Source organism: Eleutherodactylus coqui, chromosome 7, assembly GCF_035609145.1.
Source record: "Eleutherodactylus coqui strain aEleCoq1 chromosome 7, aEleCoq1.hap1, whole genome shotgun sequence".
NCBI lineage: Eukaryota > Metazoa > Chordata > Amphibia > Anura > Eleutherodactylidae > Eleutherodactylus > Eleutherodactylus coqui.
In genome coordinates this window covers 38010338-38024770 of record NC_089843.1, presented here as the reverse complement: position 1 = coordinate 38024770, position 14433 = coordinate 38010338, and the positions used below count along the sequence as shown (strand labels likewise).

At 48.6% G+C, this 14433-nt stretch overlaps 1 protein-coding gene across 2 annotated transcripts in view; it reads right to left on the bottom strand.

Moving 5' to 3' along the window:
* The window catches only part of RNF24 (ring finger protein 24), a 140781-nt gene that overhangs the window by 22998 nt on the left and 103350 nt on the right, over positions 1-14433 (bottom strand). For both annotated transcript variants that reach the window (XM_066572932.1, XM_066572931.1), the window contains exon 2: positions 11050-11199. In XM_066572932.1, coding sequence (XP_066429029.1) covers positions 11050-11192 — 143 coding nt within the window. In that variant the 5' untranslated portion in view covers positions 11193-11199. The remainder of the gene's footprint in view (positions 1-11049; positions 11200-14433) is intronic.

Sequence of the window (14433 nt, the reverse complement as noted above, 5' to 3'; positions counted from 1 at the left end):
TAATGTACATTGTGCATTAATTATGAGCCATACAGAAGTTATAAGAAGTTATTCACTTACCTGTTCCGTTGCTGGCGTCCTCGTCTCCATGGAGCCGTCTAATTTTCAGCGTCTAATCGCCAGATTAGACGCGCTTGCGCAGTCCGGGTCTTCTTCTTTTCTGAATGGGGCCGCTCGTGCCGGAGAGCGGCTCCTTGTAGCTCCGCCCCGTCACGTGCCGATTCCAGCCAATCAGGAGACTGGAATCGGCAATGGACCGCACCGAAGCCCTGCGGTCCACCGAGGGAGAAGATCCCGGCGGCTATCTTCAGCAGGTAAGTAAGAAGTCACCGGAGCGCGGGGATTCAGGTAAGTACTGTCCGGTTTTCTTGTTTAACCCCTGCACCGGGGTTGTCTCGCGCCGAACAGGGGGGCTGTTGAAAAAAAACACAAACCCGTTTCGGCGCGGGACAACCCCTTTAAGAAAGAGACTGAAGCGCTAACCCTGAAGTGCCCCCTGAAAGTGGTGTCAGGCAGATCAGAGCTTCAGCAGTTCTCAGAGAAGTTGTGCATGAAGATAAAATGCTGCAAATCAGATAGCCAAGCGGCTGAAAGAAGTGTGCTGAGACCAGACATGTCTAAAACCCAGTTCAGACAGAAAAGAAAAAAGGGGATTTTGTTAAAGAATCTGAAAAAGTTACAAGTAGTAAAGAATGCCAATTTATGTTTACAAAAGGAGACTACTGAGGCTCAGAAGGTCTCACAAGTGGACGTAGAAGTCTTGAAAGAACTGCAGCAAAAGAATAGTGACGTACAAAAGCAAACCCCAAAAGTGAAGAAACTGTTTGTCCAAGTGGTAGAAGCCTATCACAGGGATGCTGGCTCCAAGGACCAGCTCATCAGCAAACTGAATACTACCAAGAAAAAGTCAGAGTCAGAGGTAAAGGAACTGGAAGAACACAGAGACAAGGTTCTTGCACTAGAAAGAGACCCCCGAGCCTGGAGCTTTGACGCTGGAGGGCCAAGAAGAAGAGACTTTGAGCATGGGACCGAAGCCCAAGACCCAGGCCTCGTCAAGGACGCATTTCAGGATAGCTAAGTGTCCGAACCCACGGGCTCGAACAGAGGGGGAGGGTATGTGAGACAGTGACTGACAAAGTGCTGGAGGGTGGATACGTGCCACTGAGTGGCCTAGGCTCGGTGGAGGAAGCCAGCATTTCTGTGTCAGTAACGCTATGTTACTGACATGTTGTAGTTTTGTAAGTGGCTCCAAGCCGCATAGTCCGGGCCGGCTTTCCGGGAGTGGTCAAAGTGAAGGGTGGGATGGCCACTCCCACGTACCAGGTGGGGCTGGTACCAGGCCTTATAAAGCCTGGGCCTGCAGGTTAGAGATGGACAGAGAGCATCTGGCTGAGAGCCAGGGGAGCGTCTGGCTGAGAGCCAGAGAGAGGGCTCTGCAGAGCAAGGAGCCCGGCTAGCCCAGCGTGTGGGCTGAGAGAGCCAAAGGCGAGGTTGACAGGGTGACGCCCCTAACCTCAACACCCAGGAGGGTGTGGTGAGACCTCCACAGGTCTGAGGACCGGACTGGCTGTGTACAGCAAGCAAGAAGTATTCTGACGTTTTGAAGTGAGTAGTCAGGAACAACCACATGTATAGTGAGACCTCAGACAAGCAGGTGTTCATTTCCGTTTTTGGTTATGTTTCTGCTGCAATAAACCCAGGCAAAGCCCGGACTAAAGAACGTTGTTGCCCGGTGTCACTGTCTCTGGCCGCGGATGCCCACGCTGCTACTGCCCCTAAACGCTAATCCCCCACATAGGATAAACTTTTAATAGTACCACACACGGTTTTCCCTAAATACTGTATAACAGTGCAACTCACAGCCTTCCCTGGGTAATGAAAATCAAGCCACGCTGTCCCCTGTAGTAAATAAGCAGTCATACTGTTCCTCTGTAGTAATAAATAGCTATAATGTCCTCATGTAATAATAAATAGCCCTAATGTCCTCCTGTAGTAATAAATAGCCCTAATGTCCTCCTGTAGTAATAAATAGCCCTAATGTCCTCCTGTAGTAATAAGTAGCTATAATGTCCTCATGTAATAATAAATAGCCCTAATGTCCTCCTGTAGTAATAAGTAGCTATAATGTCCTCATGTAATAATAAATAACCCTAATGTCCTCCTGTAGTAATAAATAGTGATAGTGCACCCTCTAGGAATATATAGCCATACGTTTCCCTGTAACCATAATATCTCCTTGTAGGAATAAATAGCAATGTCCTCCTGTAGCCATACTGTCCTCATGCAGGAATATATAGCTCTAATGCCCTGCTGTACTTATAGTCATAACGTCCCCTTGTAGTCCTAATGCCCCCCATAGTAAAATGATGAACTCATTCACCTCTCCGCAGCACTTTCTAGCCTCTTACGATAATATCCTGCAGAACACCACAATGACATCATTGCAGTAAATGCATCCTTTAGAAGGCAGCGGAGCTGGAAGCCCAGCATGGCTATGGCACTCTAAGATGTGAGGGTGGCCATAGCCGGCCAGGACAAACGGCAGACTACCTGGACAGCAGGACACCGGTTCTAATCAAATCTAGTAATGTCCCACTGGATCCGAGACAGTTGGGAGGTCTGGGATCATGCTATCATTGTGGGGGTGCATTTAGTCTACGAAGGGCTGCAAACGGTCACCAAGCAGTGAAATGTAGTGGGCACCAGTCAATGATGTGTTTAGGTGGACCAGTGGAGCCAACCCATGCCATAAGAACACACCACACACCAACCAGCACAGAGCCTTGTAGACAACTGGGATCCATGGCTTCATGGGGTCTGCAGCAAACACAAACCATACTATCAGCCTGAAACAATTGGTACAGTGACTCACTGGACCCCGCCACATTTTACCAGTCCTCTAGACTGTGCTCTGATGGGTCCCCATCAGCCCCCATATCCCATGAAAGCTACAGAATGCTGCACTGACCCGCGAGATATACGTGTGGGCTCCTGCGCTGACCCGCAAGATAAACATGTGGGGCTCCTGCGCTGACCCGCGGGATATTCGTGTGGGGCTCCTGCGCTGACCCGCGGGATATTCGTGTGGGGCTCCTGCGCTGACCCGCGGGATATTCGTGTGGGGCTCCTGCGCTGACCCGCGGGATATTCGTGTGGGGCTCCTGCGCTGACCCGCGGGATATTCGTGTGGGGCTCCTGCGCTGACCCGCGGGATATTCGTGTGGAGCTCCTGCGCTGACCCGCGGGATATTCGTGTGGGGCTCCTGCGCTGACCCGCGGGATATTCGTGTGGGGCTCCTGCGCTGACCCGCGGGATATTCGTGTGGGGCTCCTGCGCTGACCCGCGGGATATTCGTGTGGGGCTCCTGCGCTGACCCGCGGGATATTCGTGTGGGGCTCCTGCGCTGACCCGCGGGATATACGTGTGGGGCTCCTGCGCTGACCCGCGGGATATTCGTGTGGGGCTCCTGCGCTGACCCGCGGGATATTCGTGTGGGGCTCCTGCGCTGACCCGCGGGATATTCGTGTGGGGCTCCTGCGCTGACCCGCGGGATATTCGTGTGGGGCTCCTGCGCTGACCCGCGGGATATTCGTGTGGGGCTCCTGCGCTGACCCGCGGGATATTCGTGTGGGGCTCCTGCGCTGACCCGCGGGATATTCGTGTGGGGCTCCTGCGCTGACCCGCGGGATATTCGTGTGGGGCTCCTGCGCTGACCCGCGGGATATACGTGTGGGGCTCCTGCGCTGACCCGCAGGATATACGTGTGGGGCTCCTGCGCTGACCCGCGGGATATACGTGTGGGGCTCCTGCGCTGACCCGCGGGATATACGTGTGGGGCTCCTGCGCTGACCTGCGGGATATACGTGTGGGGCTCCTGCACTGACCTGCGGGATATACGTGTGGGGCTCCTGCACTGACCTGCGGGATATACGTGTGGGGCTCCTGCACTGACCTGCGGGATATACGTGTGGGGCTCCTGCACTGACCTGCGGGATATACGTGTGGGGCTCCTGCACTGACCTGCGGGATATACGTGTGGGGCTCCTGCACTGACCTGCGGGATATACGTGTGGGGCTCCTGCACTGACCTGCGGGATATACGTGTGGGGCTCCTGCACTGACCTGCGGGATATAGGTGTGGGGCTCCTGCACTGACCTGCGGGATATACGTGTGGGGCTCCTGCACTGACCTGCGGGATATACGTGTGGGGCTCCTGCACTGACCTGCGGGATATACGTGTTGGGCTCCTGCACTGACCTACGGGATATACGTGTGAGGTTCCTGCACTGACCTGCGGGATATACGTGTGAGGTTCCTGCACTGACCTGCGGGATATACGTGTGAGGTTCCTGCACTGACCTGCGGGATATACGTGTGGGGCTCCTGCACTGACCTGCGGGATATACGTGTGGGGCTCCTGCACTGACCTGCGGGATATACGTGTGGGGCTCCTGCACTGACCTGCGGGATATACGTGTGGGGCTCCTGCACTGACCTGCGGGATATACGTGTGAGGTTCCTGCACTGACCTGCGGGATACACGTGTGGGGCTCCTGCACTGACCTGCGGAATATACGTGTGGGGCTCCTGCACTGACCTGCGGGATATAGGTGTGGGGCTCCTGCACTGACCTGCGGAATATACGTGTGGGGCTCCTGCACTGACCTGCGGTATACATGTGTGGGGTTCCTGCACTGACCTGCGGGATATAGGTGTGGGGCTCCTGCACTGACCTGCGGGATATACGTGTGAGGTTCCTGCACTGACCTGCGGGATATACGTGTGAGGTTCCTGCACTGACCTGCGGGATATACGTGTGGGGCTCCTGCACTGACCTGCGGGATACACGTGTGGGGCTCCTGCCTTGGATGTGGTTTCTGCCAGAGTCGCCTGTTTGTTTGCAAGGACAATTCCAGCCAGAAGTGTTGGTGGCGACCATTAAGCACCCGCGGGCGACCGCTGTGCATTGTGGGTGTCTATGCCTTCTATGACGTTTTCCCAGTACACGCGACACTGTGGATGGAGGAATGTTAAATGTCCACACAACTTCAGGAACGCGATGTCTCATCCGTCTGGCGCCCGCTGTCACGCATTGCTCCAACAATGATAATTCAACCTCACTGGCAACATCTCCAAACCCGTACAGTGAGGGCGTCCAGGTGTCACCATCACCAATTAACATATAGCTGTCCCAGGACGTCTGGCATGTCAGTGTAATACCACCACACAGTGCCCAGTCACATCCAGAGCTGCATTTAGAATACAGATAGACTGCAGAATTATGTACAGTCATATCTTTCTGGTATTAGGAATTTAGCAGAAGTCGAAATTCAACTGTGGGTGAAGGCGACGTCATGGAACCGGAAATAAGAACAAGATAAAAGACGAAAAATGCAACAGATGACCGATATGCAGCGGAGCACGGCCTGGCACAATGGCGTATATACCAACCACGTACAGGATATATTTCTCTGCAGACACTATACACAGATTATACGCTCTACAAAACACAACATGGTATACATTCACTATAACCTGGAGAGAAACATATATACTACAAATAGCACGCACAAGCTCTACGCTCTGCAAAACATCAGATATATACAGTATAGGGCACGCACAAGCTCTACGCTCTGCAGCACATCAGATATATACAGTATAGGGCACGCACAAGCTCTACGCTCTGCAGCACATCAGATATATACAGTATAGGGCACACACAAGCACTACGCTCTGCAGAACATCAGATATATACAGTATAAGGCACACACAAGCTCTACGCTCTGCGGCACATCAGATATATACAGTATAGGGCACGCACAAGCTCTACGCTCTGCAAAACATCAGATATATACAGTATAGGGCACGCACAAGCTCTACGCTCTGCAAAACATCAGATATATACAGTATAGGGCACGCACAAGCTCTACGCTCTGCAGCACATCACCTATATACAGTTTAGGGCACGCACAAGCTCTACGCTCTGCGGCACATCAGATATATACAGTATAAGGCACACACAAGCTCTACGCTCTGCAGAACATCAGATATATAGAGTATAGGGCACGCACAAGCTCTACGCTCTGCAGCACATCAGATATATACAGTATAGGGCACGCACAAGCTCTATGCTCTGCAAAACATCAGATATATACAGTATAGGGCACGCACAAGCTCTACGCTCTGCAGAACATCAGATATATACAGTATAGGGCACGCACAAGCTCTACGCTCTGCAAAACATCAGATATATACAGTATAGGGCACGCACAAGCTCTATGCTCTGCAAAACATCAGATACATACAGTATAGGGCACGCACAAGCTTTACGCTCTGCAAAACAGAGAGAGAGAGACAGAGAGAGACAGAGACAGAGACAGCGAGACAGAGAGAGCGAGACAGAGAGAGCGAGACAGAGAGAGAGCGAGACAGAGAGAGAGCGAGACAGAGAGAGCGAGAGAGCGAGACAGAGAGAGAGAGCGAGACAGAGAGAGAGAGCGAGACAGAAACAGAGAGAGAGAGCGAGACAGAGAGAGAGAGCGAGACAGAGAGAGACAGCGAGACAGAGCGAGACAGAGCGAGACAGAGCGAGAGACAGAGCGAGAGACAGAGCGAGAGAGAGTGCGAGAGAGAGCGCGAGAGAGAGCGCGAGAGAGAGCGAGAGAGAGAGCGAGAGAGAGAGCGAGAGACAGAGCGAGAGACAGAGCGAGAGAGAGCGAGAGACAGAGCGAGAGAGAGCGAGAGACAGAGCGAGAGAGCGAGAGACAGAGAGAGAGCGAGACAGAGAGAGAGCGAGAGACAGAGCGAGAGCGAGAGACAGAGCGAGAGCGAGAGACAGAGCGAGAGCGAGAGACAGAGCGAGAGAGAGCGCGAGACAGAGAGAGAGAGCGCGAGACAGAGAGAGAGAGAGCGCGAGACAGAGAGAGAGAGAGAGCGCGAGACAGAGATAGAGAGAGAGAGCGCGAGACAGAGATAGAGAGAGAGAGCGCGAGACAGAGAGAGAGAGAGCGCGAGACAGAGAGAGAGAGCGCGAGACAGAGAGAGAGAGCGCGAGACAGAGAGAGAGAGCGCGAGACAGAGAGAGAGAGCGAGAAAGAGAGAGAGAGCGAGACAGAGAGAGAGAGCGAGACAGAGAGAGAGAGCGAGACAGAGAGAGAGAGCGAGACAGAGAGAGAGAGCGAGACAGAGAGAGAGAGCGAGACAGAGAGAGAGAGCGAGAGAGCGAGAGACAGAGAGAGAGCGAGACAGAGAGAGAGAGCGAGACAGAGAGAGAGAGCGAGACAGAGAGAGAGAGCGAGACAGAGAGAGAGAGCGAGACAGAGAGAGAGAGAGAGAGACAGAGAGCGCAAGACAGAGAGAGAGAGAGCGCGAGACAGAGAGACAGAGAGACAGGCAGAGACAGAGAGAGACAGAGACAGAGAGTGACAGAGACACAGAGACAGAGCGAGAGAGACAGACAGAGAGAGACAGACAGAGAGAGACAGACAGAGAGACAGAGACAGAGACAGACAGACAGAGAGACAGAGACAAGCCCTCACTGACTCGCCAAAAATTCTCTCACTTTCCAATATCGTAGAAACATGAAATTTGGTAAGAGCATAGATTATTTCCAAAATAGAAAAGAAGTTGGGTCCCAACTCGATTATTTAATTCTAGCGCAAAAGAATTAGCGTCGAAATTTTACGTACAGAATCTAATTCTCTCACTTTCCGGTGTCATAGAAACTTAAAATTTGGCAGGAGCATCGATTATGTCATAAATAGGAAAAGATAATGGGTCCAAATTTGATTATTCAATTCTAGCGCAAAAGAACTAGCGTCCAAATTTTACGTACAGAATTTAATTCTCCAACTTCCCAATGTCATTGAAAATGGAAATTTTGCACTAGCATTGATTATGTCATAAATAGGAAAAGTTAATGGGTCCCAACTCAAATAATTTAATTCTATGTGCAAAAGAATTAGCGTCCAAATTTTACGTACGGAATGTAATTCTCTCAATTTCCTGTGTCATAGAAACTCGAAATTTGGCACGGGCATTGATTATTTCATAAATAGGAAAAGCTAATGGGTCCCAACTCGATTATTCAATTCTATGCGCAAAAGAATTAGCGTCCAAATTCTACGTACGAAATCTAATTCTCTCACTTCTTGGTGTCATAGAAACTTGAGATTTGGCACAGGCATTGATTGTGTCATAAATATGAAAAGTTAATGGGTCCCACCTCGATTATTCACTTCTAAACGCAAAAGAATTAGTGTCCAAATTTTACGAACGGAATCTAATTCTCTCACTTCCCGGTGTCATAGAAACTCGAAATTCGACAAGAGCATTGATTATGTCATAAATAGGAAAAGTTAATGTTTCCCAACTCAATTATTTAATTCTAAACACAAAAGAATTAGCGTCCAAATTTTACGTATGGAATCTAATTCACTTCCCAATGTCATAGAAAATTGAGTACGTAATCTAATTCTCTCACTTCCTGATGTCATTTTATATAAAGGAAACGTCGCATGGTTGCCTCCACGTGGTGTTTTTTTGGTAACGCAAACAACCATGCAAAATGGTGAAAATATGTTTTTCCGGTATCTCTAAAGTAACCACGGCTTCAGAAGATTTTCTGTGTGAACACCAGATAAACACCTGTACCAAATTAACTCGGGCAAAGCCGGATATATCAGCTAGTCAGATATATACAGCCTATGGCACACACAAGCACTACGCTCTGCAGAACATCAGATATATACAGTATAGGGCACGCACAAGCTCTGCGGCACATCAGATATATACAGTATAGGGCACACACAAGCACTACGCTCTGCAAAACATCAAATATATACAGTATAGGGCACGCACAAGCACTACGCTCTGCAGAACATCATATATATATATATATATATATATATATATATATATATATATATATATACAGTATAGGGCACGGACATATATAGAGCGCGGACAAGCACTACACTGCAGAACATCAGATATTATACAGTACAGGGCTCATACGAGCTCTACACTCCAGAACATCAGATATATACAGTATAGGGCACGCACAAGCACTACGCTCTGCAGAACATCAGATATATACAGTATAAGGCACGCACAAGCACTACGCTCTGCAGAACATCATATATATATATATATATATATATATATATATATATATATATATACAGTATAGGGCTCATACGAGCTCTACACTGCAGAACATCAGATATATACAGTAGGGCACACACAAGCACTACGCTCTGCAAAACATCAGATATATACAGTATAGGGCACGCACAAGCACTATGCTCTGCAGAACAGATCTATACAGTATAGGGCACGCACAAGCACTACGCTCTGCGGAACATCAGATATATACAGTATAAGGCACACACAAGCTCTACGCTCTGCAGAACATCAGATATATACAGTACAGGGCACGCACAAGCACTACGCTCTGCAGAACATCATATATATATATACAGTATAGGGCACGCACAAGCTCTGCCGAAAATCAAATATATACAGTATGAGCACGCACAGGCTCTGCAGAACATCAGATATATACAGTATAGGGCACGCACAAGCTCTGCAGAGCATCAGATATATACAGTATAGGGCACGCACAAGCTCTACAGAACATCAGATATATACAGTATAGGGCACGCACAAGCTCCACGCTCTGTAGATCAGATATATACAGTATGGGGCACCCACAAGCTATATACTCTGCAGTACATCAGATATATACAGTATAGGGCACGCACAAGCTCCACGCTCTGTAGAACATCAGATGTATACAGTATGGGGGACGCACAAGCTATATACTCTGCGGTACATCAGATTTATACAGTATAGGGCACGCACAAGCTTTATGCACTGTGGAACATCAGATATATACAGTATAGGGCACGCACAAGTTATATTCTCTGCGGAACATCAGATATATATATATACAGAATAGGGCACGCACAAGCTATATACTCTGCGGAACATCAGATATATACAGTATAGGGCATGCACAAGCTCTGCGCTCTGTAGAACATCAGATATATACAGTATAGGGCACACGCAAGCTATATACACTGCGGAACATCAGGTATATATATATATATATATATATATATATATATATATATATATATAGTATAGGGCATGCACAAGCTATGTGCTCTGCAGAGTATCCCATGTATTCTCTATAAGGCTTGCAAACAGCCTACAGTCATCCAGTGGCTGAGTATGTAAATCAGCTCTCCTTCAGAAGGAAGAAACCCTGCAGGTGGCACTAGAGAGACTATTTTCTTCCTTCTGGAGGAGAGATCATTTGCATAACCTTTCCCAGGAAGCATTGCCTGTAAGACTTCCTAAACCAGCAGGATCTCCTCAAGATGAACCAGTGCCTTCCAAGAACAGTGTGTAAATGTTCAGTTTCAGGTAGTACTAGGGTGTATTCAGATGGCAGACCTTGGCACGAATCCACGCTGCATTCTGATCACAATGTGTCCCATTCATTCGTCTTCACAACACAAATTTTCATCCATGGAATTCAAATTCATTTTGTGAAAAAAAAAGGAGTGACATCCCCTCTTGACGAGGATTCTACATCATTTGTATATCTGCAAATGGTGCAGATTTTGATGCAAATCCATACCTCACCAAAATTAGCACATAGATGCGATCTAACTCAGTGACCACTTCCTCGGTGGTAACAATAATTTAGGTACTAAAGTCACCCACGCTCCATTTCTGATACTCAGGAAGACGGGTGAATGGGCATTTATCTAAGCTGGTCTTGAGCCGAGTCCAGTCATATCACAGTTATGGACATTATGGGGCGAGTGGTATGTATTGATAGACACCATAAGAACTTCCAGACACCGACAACCCTCAAAAGATGCTGGCTGGGATATAGACTGTTACACTTATGGTCACACCACACGATCTATAGCTGGTCATCATGCAGCGCCCACCAGTGATGGGTCAAAGTGCTTTATAATCCCAGTAGAGATCACAAGAAAGAAGGCGATCAGTCAGAATAAGTAGAGGTTACCGTATCAGGTAGCAGCAGAAGAGGAGGCTCAGGATGAAGACGAATATTGCAGTGCCGAACACCACGATGTAGATGTTCAAGGGGAGGTTCTGGAATCCAATATTCGGCATTCTGAAGCTATAGTGCTGGAAATCCGGGCTCATGGATGGGCTGCGGGAGAGAAGGAATGGGAGGATGAGTAAAATCATAGAACACAAATGTTCTGTATAAAATGAGCATAATACAGTATGGGGGCTGGAAGATGAATCGAAATGAGCCCTATCAGATGTTGGTACTTCATGGCAAATGGAACTCATAACTGGTACCGCTATGGGGTCTACATAAAGCCAATCTTGGGATGTGACAGAATGTGGAAAGGGCTTGCCTATAAGGCTCTGTTCACACTTGCATTGCAATTTACAGTTATATCAGAAACCAGGATACATCACAGAATAAATACTACTAACCCCACTGGTCTATAAAGGGGAAGTCAAGCTCCACCAAGGTGCAATACTGGTTTTCCCATCTTATATAACAGTAACTCCAAACTAAACCTATGAAGCTGGTGTGAGTGAAGGCTAAAGGCCCCATATTAATTAGTGATTACTCATCCAAACCCACCAATTACACCACGTGGGGAGCCTGCTAAGACTCCAACTGATTGCTAAAATAAAGGGCCCACATGCCCCCCACACAGTGCAGAGAAATGTTCTGGAACTTACTAGGCACTACAGAGGGAGATCCCTGCCCCCTAGCAAGGTCCTGAAAACTTACAGAGGGGCTGCTCATGCTTGCAAGAAAGTGAGAGAAAGGGCAGCATAGAGACTGTTTGTGCCACGTGGATTGGAGCCAGCAGCTTTTGGGAGAGTGAGCTCACTGAGAGCTGGGGAAGCACAGGAGTCTATTGGGCAGTGGAGGTGCCGCTGCACCCAGGTAGCACCGCTGGAGGCGATAGTCTACAGGAGGCCACAATGCAGAGCCAAAGGGCTACCATCTACAAGAGGCTACAGTGCAGTAGCCAGAGCTGCTGGAGGGACCCGCAAGATAGCAAGTCAGAGCTATCCTACAGTTCTTCAGATCAGGAGTTACCAGTAGATGTCGAGAGTTCCCTCAGCCATGCATCGTAAGTGGGGCTGGCCTCCAGAAAAGCCAAATGTGTGCACACATACAGTGACTGTAAGGGATTATGCAGGCCTGCAAGTTACATAACACTGATCTGTGAGGCACTAACAACTTCACGGCTCGAATACGCGATAACATAACATTCGCTTTCTGAAATTACATAAGCATTCTCCTCTGCAGCTTATCAGTTATAACATAAGTTTCTATTTTTGTAACTCCGTGTTCTGTATCTTATCCTGGAAGCCACATCGCGCACCACACGGGCAGCACACAAATACACCAGTGTGCCGAAGGCCTAAAACACATTTGCCAGTTATGAAATAATGGGTTAAAAGAAACCAAAAGCATATACCCACCTTTCTGATGGCCCCTGGTGCAATGCTGATACGCTGGTGTCTGCCGATCCAATCCTGGAAGAGAATGTACCGGTCACATGCTGTTCATCAGTCATGTGACTGATCAGCCAATCACTGGCTTCAGAGGGCATCTTCTTGGATTGGATTGTAAGGACCAGTATCAACACTGCGCCATGAGCAACCCTTTATCTACTCACTGGCAAACTTAATTTACACTCAGAAAACACCTTTAAGGGAATTAAAAGGATTGCGCTAGACTAGAAAAAACAGAAACAGCGCCACACTAATCCGCAGGCCATATCTGGCATTGCAGGTCAGACCAAAAGTGGTATTTTGGACTTTTACCATTGCTGACCTATCCTCAGGATATATTATCAATAGTGAATCAGTGGGGGTCCATCACTCAGGATCCCCGCGATCAGCTGTTCCTCTGTCAATACAGCAGAGCTGTAGGTCAGCATCAGCGGTCAAGGGCGGAAGTGTAACAGCCAGCTTCACTTCCATTAAAATCAAATTGAGCGAAGCCTCCTATTACATGTCCAGCCTAAACCGTCAGCGATGGCGTACGGCCCCGCTGTCAGTAGCAGCGGACCAGAGGAACAGCTGATCGGCGGGGATCCTCAGCGACGGACCCCCACGATCAACTATTGATGACCAGCCCTGAAGATAGGTCAGCAATAGTAAAAGGTTGGAATACCACTTTACCTAAAGTTAAGGGGGCTGAGTCTCAAGATCACCTCTATGTGTTTGTAATTCTATACAACCCCCTTAAGTGTAGGCTGTACATATCATCCGGATCACTACTTATAGGAAGGAGCATTCAGATAATTCCCTGCTGCTGCTCTTCCTGCAGATTACTGGTGCCATTGATGACAGCCTGTATCCTGTGAATGGTGACAGAGGGGAGATGCAATGTAGCAGCACAACGAGCCTCTTGTACACTGGTGGTGGGAGCGCAGCATTTATGCAAATCACAGTAAGACGTTTGTGTGACAGGTGCATACTGGGAAAATGCTGGAGTGCAACTCCCTAACATACAAAGTTGGAGCTTCTGCTGTGGCAGTTTGCAAACTCCTGGTCCAGTTTGCACCCTGGTTGGTGCCACAGCCGCCTCCACTACATTCCTCCGGTTCTACAATTCTACATTTCCTCTGCTACACCCTCCTGGCTGGAAAATTCCACTGGAGACAAAGAGACGGCAATGACAAGCCCACAGCATTATGTGTGCTCACTCAAGCCTTGTTTCCAGGATCCAATTATTCCAGATTCGGTGGAAACTTGGGGGAAGGGGGAATATTGTTCCTTGTAATGAGACAAGAAAGTCCCGGATTGTGTGTAGGACCCCTTACGGTTCTGTTAATTGCAGTTTGGATGTGAAAATGCAGAAGGGTCACGATGTTGGAGCCCGGGAAAGGGCTGTAGAACTATAGATAACGGTGACTTCAAGTCCTGGAGGGTCTTCAGTAGAGAAGGTTTGGTATAACATACCCCAGTGGTGGAGGTAGCAGATGGGCGATATAGTGTATGGACGGGCAGGGCATATGGATAGTGTAGCGCTCTACAAGGGGGCCCTGAACAGTCTGATTCAGAGGTCAGGAGTTGCTGGACTAAACTCAACCAACAGCTTTAGACACGCAGACTGGCATTGGGATTTGTAGCCATGCTTTTCTTTTGAGGAGACTTTACATGGCAGCTATCATCCCAATAATGCTTCATAGAGTGAATGTCAGGAACGAACCACATGGTTTTATGTACAAACTTTGGAAGTGTGTCCTGCCTGACCACTTGGTCCGGGCGCGAACCCTGAGCATGATATACATGTACAATTGTTCTGGGCAGGAGACCCGCAGTCATGCCGGGAGACACTTCCAAAGTCCAGATGTAAAACAGATGCTGCTGCAAAAGAGTTCGGTTAGACCTTTAGCGA